General features: G+C 50.8%; 1 protein-coding gene across 2 annotated transcripts in view; it reads left to right on the forward strand.

Annotated features, from left to right (window-relative positions):
• The window catches only part of ST6GALNAC3 (ST6 N-acetylgalactosaminide alpha-2,6-sialyltransferase 3), a 247,921-nt gene extending 244,499 nt beyond the window's left edge, over window positions 1–3,422 (forward strand). For both annotated transcript variants that reach the window (XM_072126955.1, XM_072126957.1), the window contains 2 exons: window positions 856–963; window positions 1,563–3,422. In XM_072126955.1, the coding sequence (XP_071983056.1) occupies window positions 856–963; window positions 1,563–1,749 (295 nt within the window). In that variant the 3' untranslated portion in view covers window positions 1,750–3,422. The remainder of the gene's footprint in view (window positions 1–855; window positions 964–1,562) is intronic.
• The last annotated feature ends 13,805 nt before the right edge of the window (window positions 3,423–17,227 follow it).

Below are 17,227 nucleotides of genomic sequence, written 5' to 3' on the forward strand. Positions count from 1 at the left end.
CACCTTCACCGACTCCGAATTTTACCCTCCTGTAATCGGCTCCGATCCTCTGATTCCGGCTCAGTTGGGATTTTTTCTCTAGCTGTCACCAGTCCAGAGCAATCAATGCTTTAAATGTGTCCTCTACTGTCAAGTGGGCGGGTTCAGAAAGCCTGGTCCCACCCACCTGACAGTTGAGAACCTAATTACCATAGTTTGTGCCAAAATTTACAGCACTGATTGCTCAGGAATGGGGCGGGCTACAGAAAAAATTCCAACTACATCGTTATCATTGTGGCGGCGCCTATAAAACGGAGCAAAGAGACGGAGACCGGATGTTATTAAGGATCCCACAGCTTTAGGATGATTCCCTTTTGCCAGTCTGTCCACACACAAGACCTCTCAGCAGTGGAGCCCATGTGCCATATTTTTCTAGGAGTAGCATATTTGCATTTCTGGGTATAAAATTAGCCAAATTAGCATATCCACACCCCCTGCATTAGCTGATGGAGCGCGGCCCCGGATACAAGCTTAATACAAACTTATTTCATTTTAGCAGAAGATCAAAATGTGGAGTAAATTAAAGTAAATGTCATTATCTGCGCTCACCACTAGGGGGAGTGTAGATCTATATTGCACATAAAGGTATGCAGTGTGCTCAGGAGCTCCCCCTAGTGCTCGCTACAGAATTTTATCATTTTACTCTTTATGATTTTTCTGGATATTTGTTGCTCTGTACCCAAAAAATAGAGAGAGAGAGAGTAAGAGAGAGATAGAGAGAGCGCCAGCTGCTGGTGTTAAATCATATCCGGCTTATGTACAGGTAGTGCACACAGGGAGCATGCAGCACCTGACCCCAACTTCTTTGTCTTGCAGGGTGCAGTCGGGATCATACCTCAGCACGGGTTGGTTCACCCTGATCCTGGCTATGGACGCCTGCGAGGGAATCCACGTGTATGGAATGATCAATGATACCTACTGCAGGTGAGATCACTAATATAAGGAAAGACCCTTGAAGGAAATCTAGCGCATGGATGCAGTATTGTACCCCAAGCTCACTTACACACCGGCGTGAGTCCCCTGGAATGGGAGCTGCTATTCCTTTATCTTGAAATGGCCTAAAAAAAAATTGTATTTTAAAATTATGCAAATGAGCCCCAAAGGCTCCTGTCTATGTCACAGAAGCCCATTCTGGCTCCATCTTATGCTAATTATTCACTCCTCCTCCCTCCACAGTCAGAGAGCTGGCGATAACTAACAGAAGATGGAAGGGAGGGATCGGATCCTGTTTCGGGGGCACACACCAGTATGTAATTGTGATTGGTTTGTAATACTGTAGCCATGTGGCAGATTCCCTTTAAGGGGTTTGAAGACCATATTGGGGGCTGAGGTGGGAGGAAGTGTAAGAACCTTCTATTCTCATTCACTACACATCTCCCCCAATACATCAGACCTCCACTCAAAGTGCAGGCAACCCAGTCTGGGCCCCCAATCTATAAGGGCCCTAGAGCCGCCTCATGGTCTCCACTATAACATGCACATCCCTGGCTGGTTCCAATATAACCAATGTTTTACTGTTGTAGGACAAACGGCTTCCGGAAAGTTCCATATCATTACTACGAGCCCGGCCGATATGAATGCGATGAATATATCCTCCATGAGAACGCCCCTTACGGGGGACACCGATTTATCACCGAGAAACGAGTCTTCTCAAAGTGGGCGAAGCAGCACAATATAACATTCAGCCACCCGGACTGGTCCTTACCCTGAAATAACGGAGCAAGTACCGGACCATCACACAACACCCAGGAAAATACTGAGCGGAGGGCGATAAATGGGGCGTTACGGGCAGTTTGTGTCTCCGGGGATAGCCCTAGGGCGTGCCAATACAATGCAATAGATAGCAGTAGACGTAGGGCCCCCAAATCCCCTGATTGGGGAACATTTCAGCCTGTTATCACCAGTCATGGTGTCTACTACATCCTGCGATAATATGGAGGCGATTGTACGCGTAGTGTACAGGATGCTCCCCCTAGTGGCGGCTGCAGGCAGGGAGAACTTTATCCTTTATCTCTGGGTTTCTGCAGGGGATTCAGAGCTTTTTATTAGATAGTTTTAGATGTAATAAGACGTGAGCGATACGTGACCTTCCATTAGCAATAGCGAAGAGCAATGTGTCAGAGCAGCTCCATAGGAGACCCCCGGCTATAAGCATCAGGGGCGCAGGGAGGAGTCTGTCACTAAGGACTAAGCACCCGCATGGTCTGCACCACCTACCACCCCGCAGACCTACCCGGCGCCCCCTACCTGCCGCTCACATCTGCTGTAACCTCACCCGATACTGTGAACAACGACCTAGCGACGCTTTAATCCACCTTCTTCTCTGCAGAGACTCGAACATTTTTTTTACTTTTTTTTTTACTTTTTTTTATACGAAGCATGAGAAATGATGACGAGTATTTTTATATTGATCTATTTTTTTAGGTTTTTTTCCTGTGTGACGGCAGCAGCTCATTTTCTACGTATCTACTTCATGTACAATACCTCGAAGTGTCGCGCTCATCATCTCTGTGCAGCCATTGGTCTTTACTGGATTTGGAGGGTTGTACATTCGTAGCCCAGGACTCCTCTAGTGACAGGTGATGGGGACCATTCGTGGTCAGTGAGGGGGGTTCTGATTGGTGGAGGCCCCATCCATTGAGTGAACAGCGCCGCAGGTTAGCTTGTGGTTGTGTCTTATATTGCAGCTCCGTATGTTCAAGTAACCTGAGCAATACCGAGCACGGCCACAATCACACGCAGGGCGCCACACATCAGACTTGTTACCTTGTTTTCTGCCATATTTGATATTAATGTATACAAAGTATCGGATCACACACCCCGAAGCTGCGACTGGGGCCGAATACATTATACAGATAAACTGGCAGCAACTGACCCCCAAAATATGTATCTGTCTTGTGTATTGTGTCCATTTTTATAATATCCAGCTGCCAATTGGTTTATTGATCCTGTCCAGGGCGTGGCCTAATCTGTAGTTAGATGGCGCCAATTTTTACAGGGTTTTTCCAGGCTCTTATACTGAAAAGAAATCTCCCATCAGACTCCATCCTGACAATCCCGGGACATCACTCATAGATCCCGGCACCGGGACTGTGGGATCTTCTTATATTTGTTCCTTCCTTCTAATATCAACTTAATATGCGAATGAGTCCAAAGGGCTCCTGGGGGAGTTACCAGACCCACTCTGTGCAGTAGCTTCACAGGCTGTTACACTGTGCAGGAACTCTTCACCCTCCCACTGTGTGAGATTACAGCAGAAAGAAGTGGGTGTGTAACAGTGTAACAGCCCATGAAGCTACAGCACGGAAGAGCTCTGGTTACACCTTTCTGGCTTATTAGCATAATTATAAAAGTTGATATTAGAAGGAAGGAGGCCATGGATAACAGATATAAGAAGATCCCACCATCCCGGTGCCGGGATCTATGAGTAATGTCGCGTGTTTATCAGGATGGGAGATGATGGGAGATTTCCTTTAATGTCCTCTCCATTCTTGCGCTGATCGTCTGCCTCCAGGTGCGGCTCCCATTCCCGTCTATCAGAGCTGCGCCTGCAGTTTGGGCGTGCGGCCACTACACTATGGACGGAGCTGTGTTCTTCTAGTGTTTATCAGCTGCTGGAACTTGTGGTACCCAAACCAATGAGCTACTCAGGACCCACCTATGTGCATATCACGTCATCAGTATTGGGGTCTGGAACCCCCCTACAATGTACAACCCAACTGCAAACACTTGAAATGCAATAGTGCAGGAATGATGGGTGTTGTAGTGACGACCGTTATACGTTGTGTCTTTATTGTGTATTCTATGGGTCGGATCCATCATTGCTGGGACTTTAATACTCATTTATTGTATCTTTTATATTATTACTATTGTTATGTCCTACAACATTTCCATTGTCAGGCGAAGGTCTGAGCAGCCACGGACCACGGGACCTTCTATTGTTCCCACAGGCTTTGTGGTTGTTCCGTGTAGGAGATGTGCCTGGTACAATGAATGGGTTAACAATCAGGGGGGTACCATGCGGTTCCCTCATTGTGCCCCTGGTTGGACCTTCACTACGGAGCCACGGTCCATCCTAAGCACTGGACATACAACAAATACTACAACTCTCAACACTCAGAGCACTGCTAGGAGTTGTAGTATCCACTGGAGAGCTGTGAACACCAACTCCCTCTGGTTCTGTATGAAAGGTTCATATACAGCAGTATCATGGCGCTATATGGCATCATATACATATATATATAGGAGGTGACCTCGTCTAGAAGCCGCGCCTCCTACGTACCTCAATAATACACTATCCTTCCAAGCATTGCCACATATCTGAATGCTGTACAGTACTGTGCAAAAGTGTTAGGCATGTGATTTCAAAACGGCGTCAGTTCATCAAGGTGTCTGGAAGAAGTTGGCAGGAAGGTTGTTCCAAACATCTCGGAGAACTAAGCAGCGATCCTGTGTGGATGGAGGCTCCCTCCAATACTTCTGTCTTTCCATTTAATCCCAGACATCCCGGAAGATGTTGACATCGGGATCCTCCAGGTTTGTTCCATCACTTCCAGATAGGAGGTGAAGGATCTCGGCAGGATTTATGTCGTTCCCCACATCTCGGAGACGTAAGCACAGATCTTCAGTGGATTTGCTTTGCTCCTTCTGTCTCTTTATGTAATCCCGGGCGGAATGAATGATGAGATCGGGATTCTCCAGGGTTATCGCTTCCAGAGGAGGTCAGCAGGGATGTAGTCCCAGACATCTGTGATAACTAAGGACACATCTTCTGTGGCTTTAGGCTCATTCTAATCCTCCTGTATCTTTATACAATCCCAGGCTGAGTAAATGATGATGGCTTGTTCTGGTCCACACTGAAGATGCCTCTGGACATTGGCCGGATGTTTGGGATCACGCCGGATGTTTGGGATAACGCCGGATGTTTGGGATCACGCCGGATGTTTGGGATCACGCCGGATGTTTGGGATCACGCCGGATGTTTGGGATAACGCCGGATGTTTGGGATCACGCCGGATGTTTGGGATCACGCCGGATGTTTGGGATAACGCCGGATGTTTGGGATCACGCCGGATGTTTGGGATAACGCCGGATGTTTGGGATAACGCCGGATGTTTGGGATCACGCCGGATGTTTGGGATCACGCCGGATGTTTGGGATCACGCCAGATGTTTGGGATCAAGCCGGATGTTTGGGATCACGCCGGATGTTTGGGATCACGGCGGATGTTTGGGATCACGCCGGATGTTTGGGATCACGCCGGATGTTTGGGATCACGCCAGATGTTTGGGATCACGCCGGATGTTTGGGATCACGCCGGATGTTTGGGATAACGCCGGATGTTTGGGATCACGCCGGATGTTTGGGATCACGCCGGATGTTTGGGATAACGCCGGATGTTTGGGATCACGCCGGATGTTTGGGATAACGCCGGATGTTTGGGATAACGCCGGATGTTTGGGATCACGCCGGATGTTTGGGATCACGCCGGATGTTTGGGATCACGCCGGATGTTTGGGATAACGCCGGATGTTTGGGATCACGCCGGATGTTTGGGATCACGCCGGATGTTTGGGATAACGCCGGATGTTTGGGATCACGCCGGATGTTTGGGATAACGCCGGATGTTTGGGATCACGCCGGATGTTTGGGATCACGCCGGATGTTTGGGATCACGCCGGATGTTTGGGATAACGCCGGATGTTTGGGATCACGCCGGATGTTTGGGATCACGCCGGATGTTTGGGATCACGCCGGATGTTTGGGATAACGCCGGATGTTTGGGATAACGCCGGATGTTTGGGATCACGCCGAATGTTTGGGATCACGCCGGATGTTTGGGATCACGCCAGATGTTTGGGATCAAGCCGGATGTTTGGGATCACGCCGGATGTTTGGGATTATACTTCTGCATTTTTAACTCTTTTATTACATTGCATTTTTCCGGCTTTCTTACAGTGCAGCATTTTATTCTACACCTGCCTCACTTCTGCACAGTCCTGTATGAAGGTCCTATAGATACCTGTGGCTGCAGGATTACAGGACCTCATATACCAGAACTTGTATGGAGCCGTGATGCTGCCATGTGCAGGACTCCTCACACCACTGTAGGCACAGACCTGTGTCCGTATATATCACAATTCATGTATATTTCCCGTATGTCTTATGTAGGGTTTGTCTTTTTTTCTATACATTCATTGGGAATATCCTGTTTTTTTATAATATGTTTATATTAAAAAAAATAAAACAAAATAAATGTGTTTTTTTTACTTGACTTCTTAAAGGTTTTTTGCCTCTTTGACTCTGGGATCAGATCACAAGAGGGCGGGGTCAGACTACACAGATGGTTTGTTTGTAGTCTGTTACCATGGTTACACATAGATCAGCAGAGCTGTACAGATGAGTGGGTGGAAGGTTCAGTGATGTTTCCTGTAGATCCTGTGCTGTAATGTTGTGTTATCTTGTCCCTCCTTCCCTGCTCTTTGCTGTTGTTTATTTTCCTGCACTTTCCCGTTACTGCATATTATCATCTACTTTACTGTTGCTTTTCATTTCCCTGTGCTTGCCCGTTACTGCACATCTCCCTGCGCTTGCCCGTTACTGCACATCTCCCTGTGCTTTCCTGTTACTGCACATTTCCCTGTGCTTGCCTGTTACTGCACATTTCCCTGTGCTTGCCTGTTACTGCACAATTCCCTGTGCTTTCCTGTTACTGCACATTTCCCTGTGCTTTCCCGTTACTGCACATTTCCCTGTGCTTTCCCGTTACTGCACATTTCCCTGTGCTTTCCCGTTACTGCACATTTCCCTGTGCTTTCCCGTTACTGCACATTTCCCTGTGCTTGCCCGTTACTGCACATTTCCCTGTGCTTTCCCGTTACTGCACATTTCCCTGTGCTTTCCCGTAACTGCACATTTCCCTGTGCTTTCCCGTTACTGCACATTTCCCTGTGCTTGCCGGTTACTGCACATTTCCCTGTGCTTGCCCGTTACTGCACATTTCCCTGTGCTTTCCCGTTACTGCACATTTCCCTGTGCTTTCCCGTTACTGCACATTTCCCTGTGCTTTCCCGTTACTGCACATTTCCCTGTGCTTTCCCGTTACTGCACATTTCCCTGTGCTTTCCCGTTACTGCACATTTCCCTGTGCTTTCCCGTTACTGCACATTTCCCTGTGCTTTCCCGTTACTGCACATTTCCCTGTGCTTTCCCGTTACTGCACATTTCCCTGTGCTTTCCCGTTACTGCACATTTCCCTGTGCTTTCCCGTTACTGCACATTTCCCTGTGCTTTCCCGTTACTGCACATTTCCCTGTGCTTTCCCGTTACTGCACATTTCCCTGCGCTTTCCCGTTACTGCACATTTCCCTGTGCTTTCCCGTTACTGCACATTTCCCTGCGCTTTCCCGTTACTGCACATTTCCCTGTGCTTTCCCGTTACTGCACATTTCCCTGTGCTTTCCCGTTACTGCACATTTCCCTGTGCTTGCCCGTTACTGCACATTTCCCTGTGCTTGCCGGTTACTGCACATTTCCCTGTGCTTTCCCGTTACTGCACATTTCCCTGTGCTTGCCCGTTACTGCACATTTCCCTGTGCTTGCCCGTTACTGCACATTTCCCTGTGCTTTACCGTTACTGCACATTTCCCTGTGCTTGCCGGTTACTGCACATTTCCCTGTGCTTTCCCGTTACTGCACATTTCCCTGTGCTTGCCCGTTACTGCACATTTCCCTGTGCTTGCCGGTTACTGCACATTTCCCTGTGCTTTCCCGTTACTGCACATTTCCCTGTGCTTTCCCGTTACTGCACATTTCCCTGTGCTTTCCCGTTACTGCACATTTCCCTGTGCTTGCCCGTTACTGCACATTTCCCTGCGCTTTCCCGTTACTGCACATTTCCCTTAGCTTTCCCGTTACTGCACATTTCCCTGTGCTTTCCCATTACTGCACATTTCCCTGTGCTTGCCCGTTACTGCACATTTCCCTGTGCTTGCCGGTTACTGCACATTTCCCTGTGCTTTCCCGTTACTGCACATTTCCCTGTGCTTTCCCGTTACTGCACATTTCCCTGTGCTTTCCCGTTACTGCACATTTCCCTGTGCTTTCCCTTTACTGCACATTTCCCTGTGCTTGCCCGTTACTGCACATTTCCCTGTGCTTTCCCGTTACTGCACATTTCCCTGCGCTTTCCCGTTACTGCACATTTCCCTGTGCTTTCCCGTTACTGCACATTTCCCTGCGCTTTCCCGTTACTGCACATTTCCCTGTGCTTGCCCGTTACTGCACATTTCCCTGTGCTTGCCGGTTACTGCACATTTCCCTGTGCTTTCCCGTTACTGCACATTTCCCTGTGCTTGCCCGTTACTGCACATTTCCCTGCGCTTTCCCGTTACTGCACATTTCCCTGTGCTTTCCCGTTACTGCACATTTCCCTGTGCTTTCCCGTTACTGCACATTTCCCTGTGCTTGCCGGTTACTGCACATTTCCCTGTGCTTGCCCGTTACTGCACATTTCCCTGTGCTTGCCGGTTACTGCACATTTCCCTGTGCTTGCCCGTTACTGCACATTTCCCTGTGCTTTCCCGTTACTGCACATTTCCCTGTGCTTGCCGGTTACTGCACATTTCCCTGTGCTTGCCCGTTACTGCACATTTCCCTGTGCTTTCCCGTTACTGCACATTTCCCTGTGCTTGCCCGTTACTGCACATTTCCTTGTGCTTGCCCGTTACTGCACATTTCCCTGTGCTTTCCCGTTACTGCACATTTCCCTGTGCTTTCCCGTTACTGCACATTTCCCTGTGCTTTCCCGTTACTGCACATTTCCCTGTGCTTTCCCATTACTGCACATTTCCCTGTGCTTGCCCGTTACTGCACATTTCCCTGTGCTTTCCTGTTACTGCACATTTCCCTGTGCTTTACCGTTACTGCACATTTCCCTGTGCTTGCCGGTTACTGCACATTTCCCTGTGCTTTCCCGTTACTGCACATTTCCCTGTGCTTTCCCGTTACTGCACATTTCCCTGTGCTTGCCGGTTACTGCACATTTCCCTGTGCTTGCCGGTTACTGCACATTTCCCTGTGCTTTCCCGTTACTGCACATTTCCCTGCGCTTTCCCGTTACTGCACATTTCCCTGTGCTTTCCCGTTACTGCACATTTCCCTGTGCTTTCCCGTTACTGCACATTTCCCTGTGCTTTCCCGTTACTGCACATTTCCCTGTGCTTGCCCGTTACTGCACATTTCCCTGTGCTTTCCCGTTACTGCACATTTCCCTGTGCTTTACCGTTACTGCACATTTCCCTGTGCTTGCCGGTTACTGCACATTTCCCTGTGCTTGCCCGTTACTGCACATTTCCCTGTGCTTTCCTGTTACTGCACATTTCCCTGTGCTTTCCCGTTACTGCACATTTCCCTGTGCTTTCCCGTTACTGCACATTTCCCTGCGCTTTCCCGTTACTGCACATTTCCCTGTGCTTGCCGGTTACTGCACATTGCGCACAGACGTTTCCCCGTCCCGGCTTTATCTGGTGTCGTGAAGCTTTCTTAGATGATTCCATTTAAGAAGATGATTTGTCTGATTATAATTCTGATCCTCGGTGAATCCTTCCTGCGCAGCACATCGCGGCTGCAGCTTTCCATAGTCGTGTGATTACGGCCCCATCACAATCACCGGCAGCTTCGGAGCAGCGCATTAGATAATGCAGATAATGGCGCATTGTGCGGCCGCTGTCAGCGAGATCCTGTTATTTCATTATGTGTTTTCTTGCCTCGGCAGCAACAACAGTGGAATATTTTGTTGGGTAAGTTACAACCTGTCCGCCGCCGCTTTATCACTTCAGCCTGAGGACTGTCATGGAGCCGGCGGGAGGGAGAAGCTGCAGACGGATTTCAGGCAAAATATGGGAATCGTCTGAGGTTTTTTTCGTCTGCAAACAAGAAGCAGAACGGTAAAGTCACGGAGGAGACCGGCGCCTCGTGGAGAGTTCTCTATAACACCAATTTGCATCAGCGTTACAGTCACAGTGCGGGGGGCAGGCGCCAACATGACGAAACGCCGAGCTCCCGCTGCAACACAGGACACGGGAGGAATAAATACTAATTAAAAATTATTAATTATTGAATTTTTTGTGAATTAATTCCAAAAAAACGGTAGAGATGTGTCTCTTAAAGGAAATCTGCCATTGGTTTTCATGCATTGTGAAGCAAACAGCAAATTCTGTAGCTACACTGATGCAGAAACATATCTTGTGAATGTAAAAAAGATAGAAAACACAAGCGGCACTCACCCAAGTACTCTTCGTTTATTTACATCTCGTAGGACATGGCTATACCTTGTGAATGCTGTAGCTACACTGATGCAGAAACATATCTTGTTAAATCACTGAGCTGAGTCGTTTTGCTCTAAAAATAATTACAAAAATTGAGGATAATGAGACTCTCGCTCCAGTGGATGCCCCGGCGCCTCTCCTCTTACCCTAATTATACACTGCTCCGGAGAATGACGTAATCACTGTGTTGTGCCTGACAGGCAGAAGTAATCGATTGCTGCCCCATCCCCCAGCTGCTGTGTATGATTCATCCAGCTCAGGTTGATTAGTCCTGTCTGGACAGTTCAGGAAGCTACACGAAACACGGTAGGTAGTCTGCATCCAGTTTCCCTGAGGTCCTGAATTTTATAATAGTTTTTTTGAGCAGAACCACTCGGATCAGGGATTAAACAAGATATGTTTCTGCATCTGTGTAGCTACAGCATTCTCGTGGTATATTTGGTTCACAATGCATAAAAAAAAATGGTAGATTTCCTTTAAAGGGATTTTCCAGCCAGACAAAAATTGGTGGCAGTGCACTCCCGAAATCCTTGTTGTCCCCATGCAGATGCCACCTTGATGCAACTGAAAATCCCTAATCATCCAGTCAGCTGCTGTGAAAAGTGGGTTGTGGTTTCATAAGCTCCACCCCCTTAAAAACATTCATTATTGAATGTTACAACGGCCCCTCTGCAATGTCTTCTGGGGCAGCCTTGTGGCCCCTGTCACCTTTCAGAACAGAAGCGTCTTCCTGAAAACCACTTTTATCAACAAAAGTTTCCCAAAAATACGCACAAGTGTCACCCTCTGTCCGTGGGGTGCGGCTGAGGAGGCGCTGATTGTGTTTTTCTTGAACAATGTCAGTGTGAGCACGGGTTTAGGCCTTCCGACTGTTTGCATTGATTAGCATCAGACCCATCCCTCTCCTGCAGCTTAGTTCTGGTTCATTGACAGTTAAAGGGATATTCCAGGAATATAAACGTCTGATACAAAAACCTATAATGCTATAAATGAATAAATACAACAAAACTCAACGTCATTAATCACAAAACAACTAAAACAGTTTGATATGATGATTCACAAAATGTTATCCGCTTTCTAAAATACGCAGTTATCTCCAAGATGGCCACCACAGGATACAACAACTCCCACGATCCCTCAGTTCTCAGTAACAGCTCCTCCCTCTCCTGCTCTGCTCCCAGTGACACTCCTGCTCTGTTACCTGTTACTCAGGACTGGTCTGTGTTCTGCTGGGTCAGGACCGGTCTGTGTTCTGCTGGGTCAGGACCTGTCTGTGTTCTGCTGGGTCAGGACCTGTCTGTGTTCTGCTGGGTCAGGACCGGTCTGTGTTCTGCTGAGTCAGGACCTGTCTGTGTTCTGCTGGGTCAGGACCTGTCTGTGTTAGGCTGGGTCAGGACCGGTCTGTGTTCTGCTGGGTCAGGACCGGTCTGTGTTCTGCTGGATCAGGACCTGTCTGTGTTCTGCTGGGTCAGGACCTGTCTGTGTTCTGCTGGGTCAGGACCTGTCTGTGTTCTGCTGGGTCAGGACCTGTCTGTGTTCTGCTGGGTCAGGACCGGTCTGTGTTCTGCTGGGTCAGGACCGGTCTGTGTTCTGCTGGGTCAGGACCGGTCTGTGTTCTGCTGGGTCAGGACCTGTCTGTGTTCTGCTGGGTCAGGACCGGTCTGTGTTCTGCTGGGTCAGGACCGGTCTGTGTTCTGCTGGGTCAGGACCGGTCTGTGTTCTGCTGGATCAGGACCTGTCTGTGTTCTGCTGGGTCAGGACCTGTCTGTGTTCTGCTGGGTCAGGACCTGTCTGTGTTCTGCTGGGTCAGGACCTGTCTGCGTTCTGCTGGGTCAGGACCGGTCTGTGTTCTGCTGGGTCAGGACCTGTCTGTGTTCTGCTGGGTCAGGACCGGTCTGTGTTCTGCTGGGTCAGGACCGGTCTGTGTTCTGCTGGGTCAGGACCGGTCTGTGTTCTGCTGGGTCAGGACCTGTCTGTGTTCTGCTGGGTCAGGACCTGTCTGTGTTCTGCTGGGTCAGGACCGGTCTGTGTTCTGCTGGGTCAGGACCGGTCTGTGTTCTGCTGGGTCAGGACCGGTCTGTGTTCTGCTGGGTCAGGACCTGTCTGTGTTCTGCTGGGTCAGGACCGGTCTGTGTTCTGCTGGGTCAGGACCTGTCTGTGTTCTGCTGGGTCAGGACCGGTCTGTGTTCTGCTGGGCCAGGACCTGTCTGTGTTCTGCTGGGTCAGGACCTGTCTTTGTACTACTGGGTCAGGACCTGTCTGTGTTCTGCTGGGCCAGGACCGGTCCGTGTTCTGCTGGGCCAGGACCTGTCCGTGTTCTGCTGGGCCAGGACCTGTCTGTGTTCTGCTGGGTCAGGACCGGTCTGTGTTCTGCTGGGCCAAGACCGGTCCGTGTTCTGCTGGGTCAGGACCGGTCCGTGTTCTGCTGGGCCAGGACCGGTCCATGTTCTGCTGGGCCAGGACTGGTCCGTGTTCTGCTGGGCCAGGACTGGTCCGTGTTCTGCTGGGCCAGGACCTGTCCGTGTTCTGCTGGGCCAGGACCTGTCCGTGTTCTGCTGGGCCAGGACCGGTCCGTGTTCTGCTGGGTCAGGACCGGTCCGTGTTCTGCTGGGCCAGGACCGGTCCGTGTTCTGCTGGGCCAGGACAGGTCCGTGTTCTGCTGGGCCAGGACCGGTCCGTGTTCTGCTGGGTCAGGACCGCTCCGTGTTCTGCTGGGTCAGGACCGGTCTGTGTTTTGCTGGGTCAGGACCGGTCCGTGTTCTGCTGGGTCAGGACCGGTCTGTGTTCTGCTGGGTCAGGACCGGTCTGTGTTCTGCTGGGTCAGGACCGGTCTGTGTTCTGCTGGGTCAGGACCGGTCTGTGTTCTGCTGGGTCAGGACCGGTCTGTGTTCTGCTTGGTCAGGACCGGTCTGTGTTCTGCTGGGTCAGGACCGGTCTGTGTTCTGCTGGGTCAGGACCGGTCTGTGTTTTGCTGGGTCAGGACCGGTCTGTGTTTTGCTGGGTCAGGACCGGTCTGTGTTTTGCTGGGTCAGGACCGGTCTGTGTTCTGCTGGGTCAGGACCGGTCTGTGTTCTGCTGGGTCAGGACCGGTCTGTGTTCTGCTGGGTCAGGACCGGTCTGTGTTCTGCTGGGTCAGGACCGGTCTGTGTTCTGCTTGGTCAGGACCGGTCTGTGTTCTGCTGGGTCAGGACCGGTCTGTGTTCTGCTGGGTCAGGACCGGTCTGTGTTTTGCTGGGTCAGGACCGGTCTGTGTTTTGCTGGGTCAGGACCGGTCTGTGTTTTGCTGGGTCAGGACCGGTCTGTGTTCTGCTGGGTCAGGACCGGTCTGTGTTCTGCTGGGTCAGGACCGGTCTGTGTTCTGCTGGGTCAGGACCGGTCTGTGTTCTGCTGGGTCAGGACCGGTCTGTGTTCTGCTGGGTGAGGCCCGGGGCCCATTTCTGCTCCATCAATCAGAGAGATTGTTCAGTAACAATTCATCCCAGAGAAATGTCGCCTGCGTCTTCCTGCCAGGTCCAGTAACTCGGCGGCTCGTTCCCACAAGTGTCTGGCAGACGAGTCGCTGCGTCCCACGTCCCATTTATATCACAGACTCTGCCCAACCAATCACACGCAGGAACTGGCAGCACATCGTCGCTTCAGAAGGAACGTCGTCTGCTAATGCTGCAGCCTCCGTCTCCCTCATGTATTCTTCTTCTTCTTCTTCTTTTCCACACTCATCCAGTTCCCTCCCCGGCCCTCACTGCACATGACCGGAAGCGGGGAGGGGGAGGGAGCTGCATGAGTGTGGGGGAGAGGAGACTGACAGCGGCTGCAGCTGCCCCTCCCACCGGGACAACCAGGTAATGTGAAATAAACTTTTGTAGACGACTGAAATGATTCAGAATGATGACAAACACATTCTTATAGCATCGGCTACTGTAACCTGTCACCGGCTAAAAATGACATTACTGCTGACAGGTTCGCTTTAAGGTCTGCTGGAAAAGATGCAAAACAGTCTGGAATCTTTGTATTGCCATGCCGGGGGGGGGGGGGGGGGGCTGGAGAGGTCGCCATGACCCGGGTTTATCAGGATGGATTCTGATGGGGGATTCCCTATAATACAGATCCCCCCCCCCAGGCATAGGTTTGCTTGAGACCCCAGAAATCCAGAAACCTCTCCCTGTCTGGGACCACAGTGTTCATGAGAATGAGCCCTGAATGCTCCATTCCCCTCTGTGTTGTAGCTTGTACGTCATAGAAAGCATCGGGGGAGATTCTGCAGTGAAATCAAAGTAGTTGGAAACTCCTTAAAATTAATTAAAATATTTTAAATAAAAGTCACTTAAAAAAAGACTACACTGTATGTTTGTAGTCTGTAGCCATGGTGACACACTGACCTACATTGAAACTGTAGCTGCAGTTGCACATTTTTTATGAATCACAAAGCTCCTCCCCATGGATAGAGGAGAAATGTATTCCTATTTATAGGTTTGTAGAACCCTGTATGGAGACGCTATGTGAGATTTGTTAGTCCTGTAGTGGACCTGGGCCCATGTGAGAGTCAGGACTGTCCCAGGCTGCAGCTCTGCCAGCTCTATGCAGCTCTCTGGACAGCTCCAGTGCTGATCCTTGGCCCAGTTCTTGATCTTCCAGTTCCTAGTTCCTTGTTTTCCTGGTTTTGCTCCACATCTTTCTTGATTGAACTTCCTATTTAAACCCTGCCCTGCTTACACCTCCTTGCAGGATTATTGTGCTCCAGCCTGTAATTTAGCTTGTCGCCGGTTCTCCTGTGCTATGACCCCCGGCTTCCTCCTGACTATGCTACCTGCTCCTCTGCTCTATACTGCTGAGCCTCTCCTGTGCGCTGACCTCTCGCTTCATTGACTGCGATTCCTGCCTGCAATAACCCAAGTAAATAGACTCCAAAACCAGACCCAGATCGTTACAGTGAGTTTGGAGAGACCCAGTGGACCCAGCACCGTGTGAGGTTGGTTAGACCTGTAGTGGACCCGGCACCGTGTGGGGTTGGTTAGACCTGTAGTGGACCCGGCACCGTGTGAGGTTGGTTAGACCTGTAGTGGACCCGGCACCGTGTGAGGTTGGTTAGACCTGTAGTGGACCCGGCACCGTGTGAGGTTGGTTAGACCTGTAGTGGACCCGGCACCGTGTGAGGTTGGTTAGACCTGTAGTGGACCCGGCACCGTGTGAGGTTGGTTACACCTGTAGTGGACCTGGCACTGTGTGAGGTTGGTTACACCTGTAGTGGACCCTGCACCGTGTGCGGTTGGTTAGACCTATAGTGGACCCGTCACCTTGTGAGGTTGGTTACACCTGTAGTGGACCTGGCACTGTGTGAGTTTGGTTAGAACTGTAGTGGACCCGGCACCATGTGAGGTTGGTTAGACCTGTAGTGGACCCAGCACCGTGTGAGGTTGGTTAGACCTGCAGTGGACCTGGCACCATGTGGGGTTGGTTAGCCCTGTAGTGGACCCAGCACCGTGTGAGGTTGGTTAGACCTGTAGTGGACCTGGCACCGTGTGAGGTTGGTTAGACCTGTAGTGGACCCAGCACCGTGTGAGTTTGGTTAGACCTGTAGTGGACCCGGCACCATGTGAGGTTGGTTACACCTGTAGTGGACCCTGCACCGTGTGAGGTTGGTTAGACCTGTAGTGGACCCGGCACCATGTGAGGTTGGTTAGACCTGTAGTGGACCCGGCAATGTGTGAGGTTGGTTAGACCTGTAGTGGACCCGGCACCGTGTGAGTCTGGTTAGACCTGTAGTGGACCCGGCACTGTGTGGGGTTGGTTAGACCTGTAGTGGACCCGGCACCGTGTGCGGTTGGTTAGACCTGTAGTGGACCTGGCACTGTGTGAGGTTGGTTACACCTGTAGTGGACCCGGCACCGTGTGAGATTGGTTAGACCTGTAGTGGACCCGGCACCGTGTGAGGTTGGTTAGACCTGTAGTGGACCCGGCACCGTGTGAGGTTGGTTACACCTGTAGTGGACCTGGCACTGTGTGAGGTTGGTTACACCTGTAGTGGACCCTGCACCGTGTGCGGTTGGTTAGACCTATAGTGGACCCGTCACCTTGTGAGGTTGGTTACACCTGTAGTGGACCTGGCACTGTGTGAGGTTGGTTACACCTGTAGTGGACCTGGCACTGTGTGAGGTTGGTTACACCTGTAGTGGACCCTGCACCGTGTGCGGTTGGTTAGACCTATAGTGGACCCGTCACCTTGTGAGGTTGGTTACACCTGTAGTGGACCTGGCACTGTGTGAGTTTGGTTAGAACTGTAGTGGACCCGGCACCATGTGAGGTTGGTTAGACCTGTAGTGGACCCAGCACCGTGTGAGGTTGGTTAGACCTGCAGTGGACCTGGCACCATGTGGGGTTGGTTAGCCCTGTAGTGGACCCAGCACCGTGTGAGGTTGGTTAGACCTGTAGTGGACCTGGCACCGTGTGAGGTTGGTTAGACCTGTAGTGGACCCAGCACCGTGTGAGTTTGGTTAGACCTGTAGTGGACCCGGCACCATGTGAGGTTGGTTACACCTGTAGTGGACCCTGCACCGTGTGAGGTTGGTTAGACCTGTAGTGGACCCGGCACCATGTGAGGTTGGTTAGACCTGTAGTGGACCCGGCAATGTGTGAGGTTGGTTAGACCTGTAGTGGACCCGGCACCGTGTGAGTCTGGTTAGACCTGTAGTGGACCCGGCACTGTGTGGGGTTGGTTAGACCTGTAGTGGACCCGGCACCGTGTGCGGTTGGTTAGACCTGTAGTGGACCTGGCACTGTGTGAGGTTGGTTACACCTGTAGTGGACCCGGCACCGTGTGAGATTGGTTAGACCTGTAGTGGACCCGGCACCGTGTGTGGGTGGTT

The sequence above is a fragment of the Engystomops pustulosus genome, chromosome 10 (assembly GCF_040894005.1).
Source record: "Engystomops pustulosus chromosome 10, aEngPut4.maternal, whole genome shotgun sequence".
NCBI classification, from domain to species: domain Eukaryota; kingdom Metazoa; phylum Chordata; class Amphibia; order Anura; family Leptodactylidae; genus Engystomops; species Engystomops pustulosus.